Source organism: Piliocolobus tephrosceles, unplaced genomic scaffold (genome assembly GCF_002776525.5).
Source record: "Piliocolobus tephrosceles isolate RC106 unplaced genomic scaffold, ASM277652v3 unscaffolded_41315, whole genome shotgun sequence".
NCBI lineage: Eukaryota > Metazoa > Chordata > Mammalia > Primates > Cercopithecidae > Piliocolobus > Piliocolobus tephrosceles.
In genome coordinates, this window is record NW_022325772.1 from 1 (window position 1) to 7,021 (window position 7,021).

The 7,021-nt window shown below is 50.0% G+C and overlaps 1 protein-coding gene across 1 annotated transcript; it reads left to right on the top strand.

Annotated features, from left to right (window-relative positions):
* Positions 1-3: 3 nt before the first annotated feature.
* LOC111537186 (vam6/Vps39-like protein) lies at positions 4-6,553 on the top strand (the record flags this gene model as incomplete). The annotated part of the gene is made up of 12 exons (XM_026452890.1): positions 4-87; positions 208-294; positions 625-698; positions 1,039-1,137; positions 1,741-1,858; positions 2,352-2,480; positions 3,111-3,213; positions 3,440-3,485; positions 4,362-4,514; positions 4,681-4,815; positions 5,071-5,162; positions 6,017-6,553. Coding segments are annotated over 12 exons (1,196 nt in total), but the record flags the coding sequence as incomplete, so codon positions are not given.
* Between the last annotated feature and the right edge of the window lie 468 nt (positions 6,554-7,021).

Genomic DNA, 7,021 nt, shown 5'->3' on the forward strand with positions numbered 1-7,021 from the left:
TTGAGGAGAGCGAGCACGTGCTGAAGAAGGCTCACAAGTACAGTGAGCTTATCATCCTGTATGAGAAGAAGGGGCTCCACGAGAAAGGTGTGGGGCTGGTTCCTTGGATCTGGGAGGGACTCTTGGACATGGCAGGGGAAACCTACTGAGATGTGACAAATCTCCCGTGGGGAAAAGGCTCATGACCTTGTTCTTGGGCTTGGCCAGCTCTGCAGGTGCTCGTGGACCAGTCCAAGAAAGCCAACTCCCCTCTGAAAGGCCACGAGAGGACGGTGCAGTATCTGCAGCGTCTGGGTAAGTCCACCTTTTGAAAGGGAGGGGAAAGCGCTCCTGTTCAAACGACCGGGTCTCCCTCCGTTTCTGTTTCTGCTTGGTTGCTCCCCTCCCTTCCATGCTTGTGTTCACTCAATTTCATTCCTCCAGATGGCATAAAAGTCCCTCGGTGGTTGACCTATGACAGCCCCGTGGTATGGAGCCAGCCCAGTAGGACTAACAGCCCCAAGTAGCTCATGCTTGAGGTATCTTTTCAGGAAAATGAATTCTGGGGCAACCTGCCCCCGTGCCTTCCCAGTGCCACGGGCAAGATGGGCCGCAATGGCTGACAAGTCCTGCTTTCCCCTCCAGGCACAGAAAACCTGCATTTGATTTTCTCCTACTCAGTGTGGGTGCTGAGAGACTTCCCGGAAGATGGCCTGAAGGTGAGCCACGGGAGTCCCTTGGATTTATCTGGTGCCGCACTTGGTCCTGACTGCACTTGGGACAGCAGTGGATGGAGAGGAGGGTGGATTCATGCATCCGTCCTCATTGGTGCTAGAAAGGGTGGACTGGGAAGCGTGAGCCAGCGCTGAAGTTGGTAGAGAGAGCCTTGCACAGGCTTGAGGAGGCCTGTGCCTCGTCTGACACTCTGCCTGCCTGCAGATGCCTTCTTGTACCCTTCCCCTCCTAAAGTCTGTTTGATCGCTGCGCTGACATGCATGTGTGTTTGGTGGAACTGCAGTCAGATGGTTCTGCTGCTGGAACTCGGGTTCATTCTGACAGATATTTACTGAAGATGTCCCAGAAGTGGAGTCTCTGCCACGTGATCGAGTCCTCGGCTTCTTCGTAGAGAATTTTAAGGGTCTGGCTGTTCCTTATCTGGTAAGGTATTTTTTGGTCTGCACTAAAAAGCTTTAAACCCAGGATCCAGGACTGCATGGTTCTGTTATCCAGCTGTTCAGATTTGGGATTTATGTCACTTGCGGATTGGAAGGATGAGGGTTATTTCAGCTTCCTCTGAAGAAAAAGATCCCGGTAGACCAAGCTGGAAATGCTACCTACCAAATCTAGGTAAAGTACAGAGGGATGAAAGAATGATGTTTTAGAAAAAAGATTCCAAAGCCACATTTGTACAGCCAAACTCAAAAGTGACCACAGGACAATCAAATGGGCTTAAGTACCAGGATGCAGATATTTAACCATAATTACATGGGTGGATGTGAGAGTTTGGAGGATTATGGGACCAAATTTGTAAACAGGAGTTTAGAAATTGAGAAGCCGGCTCCTCACGTTACTGGGTCGCATTGTGAAACTTCTGGTGAAACTTCCTGGTGGCTTTAGATGAGCTGTCTCTTGGTCGTCTTTGCAGCCTGATCAGGGGATGATCTGGATGGGACCTCTTGGGCCTTAAAACTGTGCGGCAGGCTGGGAGACCAGGTCACAGCCTGGAGAATACCAGTGACAAAGACTTCCATCTTGCCTCAGGAACACATCATCCACGTTTGGGAGGAGACAGGCTCTCGGTTCCACAACTGCCTGATCCAGCTGTACTGTGAAAAGGTGCAAGGTCTGATGAAGGAGTATCTCCTGTCCTTCCCTGCAGGTACCAGTTCTCTTAGGAAGTCGGCTGGCCCCAGGCCTTAGAGGAGAGCACAGACCCAGGTGCCACATGTGGTGGGGGTAAGCAGGCCACCCTGTTCTCTGCCCAGGTGGGCAGAAGTTCTGAAGAGGAGCCAGGGGAGCTGAGTGACACAGGCCTGGCACATGAGACTCAGGAGCCCTTGTCTGGGTCCTGGCATCTGAGTGTCTCAGATTCATCGCTGGGGGAGGGTGGAAGGAACAGACCTGTCTGCAAGATGGCAGCTATACTGATAAACAGGTTTGCCCACAGAGTATTTCTCTACTCAGCTGATTTGGTTTTTAACTTTAAGCTGATGTTTTGGGGCCACATAGAGACTGTGAACTAAAAGAAGTGAGCATGAGGCCTTTCTGGTCATGTGGTGACATCCCTGAACCCCATTCCCTTCATTTTTCTTGATGACCCCACATTGCCATCTGGCAGCATACTTTCATGTTGAGCTTGGTTTCCCTTAAAGGCAAGACCCCAGTCCCAGCTGGAGAGGAAGAGGGTGAACTGGGAGAATACCGGCAAAAGCTCCTCATGTTCTTGGAGATTTCCAGCTACTATGATCCAGGCCGGCTCATCTGTGATTTTCCCTTTGATGGTGAGTGTCTGGCTTATGGCCAGAAGCCACTTCAGCTGAAGGTCGTGCAAAGAGTAATCCACCCCTTTCATTGTTCCCCAACTCTCCACAAAAGTTGGGCCTGGAAAAACCAGACGTGTCAGGCCAGTGCTCCTGTTTTGTCCCCTCTGAAGACTCACTTTTGTACGGTGACTGAGAAAAGTCTGCTTCCTGGCTGTGAACCACATGCTAATTGATAGCCAGGTTGCAACCTGTTTTTTGCTTCAGAACATGTTCTTGGCCAAGTTCATTGTTCAGCAGCTTTTGTAATCTGGCGTGATCTGTCTTTATGAGAGCTGAGAGCAAGCATTTGCTCATCTTACCTGAACCACCTGCCTTATTGTAGGTGGTTGTTAAGTACTTGGCTGCTGAATGAATATTCTTACCCAGTTTATATGTGATCTCAAAAAAGATGGGATAAAGTACTTCCCAAAATAGCTCCCTCATTCTCTTTTAAACTTCAGTCATCTTCTTGAAGAAAAACCCAAGCAATAAGAATCCTATCTTCTTCCCTTTTATATTGCTGTGTGTCCACTCCTCTGGACAGCTTGGTCCTCACCTTGTGCTTGCATGATTGGTGGCAGTGGTTCCTCATATTCCTTTTCCTCCTAGGCCTCTTAGAAGAACGAGCTCTCCTGTTGGGGCGCATGGGGAAACACGAACAAGCTCTTTTCATTTATGTCCACATCTTGAAGGATACAAGGATGGCTGAGGAGTAAGTGTGCCCCGCCATCCTACCTCCTAAGCAGTCTACAGGCCCTGCAGAGAGATGAGAGCTAAGAAGTCCATCTCCCCATACTCTGCGGCGGGAGCAAGAATCGCCTCCATCCCGGCCCCCAGTTTTGGCTATGGTTAGGCTGCTCGAACAGGCTGCACGCACAGCCTCTCATTTAAATGTGCTCCCCCCACATCACCTGTTCTCACCACTCTCTCCCTTACAGGTACTGCCACAAACACTATGACCAAAACAAAGATGGCAACAAAGATGTGAGTAGTGGCCCTGACCCAGGGAGCACGTGTGCATACGTCGCCCCATTGATTTGACCAGAGGTGGCAATAATATGAGTGGCAGAATGAGACAGGGCATGGGTCAGGGCTCTGACTGATCTTGCATGTGTGTATTGAGGGAGAGCATGGGACCATTCGTCCTGGTGTGCTTGGGGTAGTTCTGGTGTACATCTTTGCCATCCCTGTGATTATTAATAGCACTCCTGTCTCTTTACTCTCAGGAGTCTTGATTTGTGTCATAAATTATGAGGTCCGCCTGTCGAGCGGGAACCTGTCATGGTTCTGATGTACTACATCTCGAATACACGTTGACTTGTCAATGTCTAGAGACATTTTTGATTGTTGTGACTGAGGACAGGGGTGCTGCTAGAATCCAGGGAGTAGAGGCCAGAGATGCTGCTAAATAACGCACAGGAGAGCCGCCAAACCAAGAATCATCTGGCCCCGAATGTGCACCGAGGTTGCAAAACCCTGTGGTACTGGCACCAGTAGGAAATGCAGCATCTCACCTGCTATCCCCACCTGCAAAAATGTGGACAGGGTATCAGCTTTTAAAGCCAAAGGAAATGAGGAATCTTTTTGAATTATTTTACCGTGGTAGCATTTTGTAAATGGTATAATGGTAAACAAATACAAGGCATTTGGTTTTTTCTCTCAGGGAAAAAGCAATCCTTAATGAACATCTTCCGTTGCCTGTTTGACCTTACCAATTTAAAAGGTAAAAATGACGAGTTTTACATGCTCAGTGATAGCTGTTACTGTAGACGAGCCCCTCAAATCTTTAGGCGTGCTCCGTGCTGGGGGTTCTGGGTGGGTTGCTGCCAACCTGATGTGGCTCTTTTCTCTCTGAGACAGGTGTATCTGTCCCTGCTTCGGATGTACCTGTCGCCCCCCCCCAGCATTCACTGCCTGGGGCCAATCAAGCTGGAACTGCTGGAGCCAAAAGCCGACCTCCAGGCTGCCCTGCAGGTCCTGGAGCTGCACCACAGCAAACTGGACACCACCAAGGTCCGGAGTTGTTCCCAGGGAGATGGAGGGTGTTTGCAGGGAGCATCGAGCGAGAAGAGGAAATGCAGAAAGGGACTAGGGTCCAAGAGCTCCATGGCTGCAGACATTTCTTCATTCTTACCCCTGTTCCACCTCACCCAGTCGCTATCTCTGTTCCTGTCCCTAGGCCCTCAACCTTCTGCCAGCAAACACTCAGATCAATGACATACGCATCTTCCTGGAAAAGGTCTTGGAAGAAAATGCACAAAAGAAACGGTTCAATCAAGTGCTCAAGAACCTTCTCCATGCAGAGTTCCTGAGGGTAGGTGTGGGCCTTCCAAACTAGGGTGGGCTTTTAACTTCCAGTACGAGACAGTGTCCGCATGTTCCCTTCCGACCAAGGCAGAGCCTGTACAGTGCAGCTCAGGCTGATCCAGTAGCCAGCCTGACGTTGAATTGCCAGTGTTCTAAGCAGAAGAATCTGTGACAGCTGAAAGAGGACACAGTGCCGGCCTCTGCCTCCTGTTTCTGGGTGCCACACTGTGGAACTTCTTCCTCAGTCCCCCTGTTCTTCCAGGTCCAGGAAGAGCGGATTTTACACCAGCAGGTGAAGTGCATCATCACAGAGGAGAAGGTGTGCATGGTGTGTAAGAAGAAGATTGGAAACAGGTGAGCCTCCTTCACGCCTGTGCAGCGTCTGGGCTCTGTGGAGGTTCCCGGGGGTGGAGAACGCTCAGGATGGATTTCTGCCCTTTAACAGAGCAGGAGAACGTGGCTGCTGGCTGTCCTGACAACTTTTAGTTCTTGAGCCTTCAAAGAGCAGCCTGTTCTGTCTGTTGGGGGTGGGCTTTGAGAATTTAAAGACCCGCAATATATGGTATGGAGCTGTTGGATTCTTGACCATAAAACTCTTCCCCTCTCGAAGCTAGAAACTGACAGAGTGGGTGCCGGAGAGATACGGGTCAGCAGAAAGTTGTTATATTTTAAGGAAGATCTAGTGAAGGAAGAAAAAGATCTTTCGAGTTACTGCAGTGTGACTGGAGTAGGACGGTGAGCCAGCCTCATACTGTGTTGAGACACATCCTCCAGTTAACCCCTTTCTTCAGAGTAGAGGGACTTGTCCCTTTTCTTATGTAGCTGGAAAAATATGTTTCTTTAGAAAACAAACTCGCTGTCCTTTTTAGAATTAGCCTGACCTGTTCTGGTGGACACTGTCAGCTCTGAGGAAGCCAGTGCCGAGTTTTGGGCTATTGCACTGCCCATCTTTATTATGCCGTGTGTTTTGCATAGTAAAATAATACCCCATGCACTCTTAACTATGTGCACCTCATCCTCTGGTTATTTGACAGAGATGATGGCCACAGAAATCCAGAGCCCCTCAAGGCAGGCTGTTCTTAGATGTTTGGGTGGGCTGCTTCTGGGATGGCCCCCCAGCAATGTGCCTCTTCTGTAGGAGGTGCCGCTGCCAGAGAAGTGGTCACTTAGAGGCAGTCCTCACTCCCAAGCCATTTTCTTCCCTGCAGTGCATTTGCAAGATACCCCAATGGAGTGGTCGTGCACTACTTCTGTTCCAAAGAGGTAAACCCAGCTGACACTTGAGCCCAGCATCTTGGGGATCCAGCAGATGGACAGCTTGGCTCTCCCAGAGAGGTGAAGGAGCACCTGGCCTTAGGAATCCTGGCTGCCACCACCACAAGGCTCCCTATTTGGACAGTACTGGCTATCTTGTGCCCTGGAACAACTCTGAATTAATTAGACTCATGGTCTGGCATTGCCAGCTTTTTAATGGGAAAAGAGATTAGTTATACCTTATACCATTATCCTGTGGGCAATTCCAGAGAATTCAGCACCTGCTTGGTCAGGAGGAGGTGCCCCGTCTTGCCTTTGCATACCAGTCACCTGAACAAGGAAACTTGTCACAAGTGTTTGTAACCATGGGGTTGTTCATCAAGGGCTTTTCTATTAAGATAAGTATACGACTTCACAAGGACCCCTCAGCATGGCTCACTGGAGAGTTCCCTGAGAGAACAGTGCTCAAGCTTCTGGCCACATGGACCCGATGGCTCACGTTCCGTGTAGTGTTTTACCTCCCCATGGTAGCCATGCCCTGCACCCCTCAGTAGCCGCCCTATTAGTTTTCAGTCTCCTTTTCTTTCTCACCATTTATCACTTCCCTCACTGCCCTACCCAGACTTTCTCTCCCACTCACTTCCCTGACTCTGGGAATAACTAATATTTATGCAAGGTAAGATGAGAAGCAAGGGGAAGTCTCAGTTCCTAGGATTACAGTGCTAGTTGATTGTCGGGTATGTTGTAAATAGACCCTCTTTGGTCATACACTCCATGCCTAGCTGCCTCAGAGAGCACCATTCTCTGCCTAGGCCAGGCCCTGCGTCCCTCGCCTCAGGCCGGGCCGAGTGTGACCACAGCTCCTGCGGATGAGCCTGCCCTGTCTGGGGTATGCGTGATCCCTAGACACGTTCCCACAGAGGTCCCTGCTCCATTTTCACTCACCAGACACTCAGACG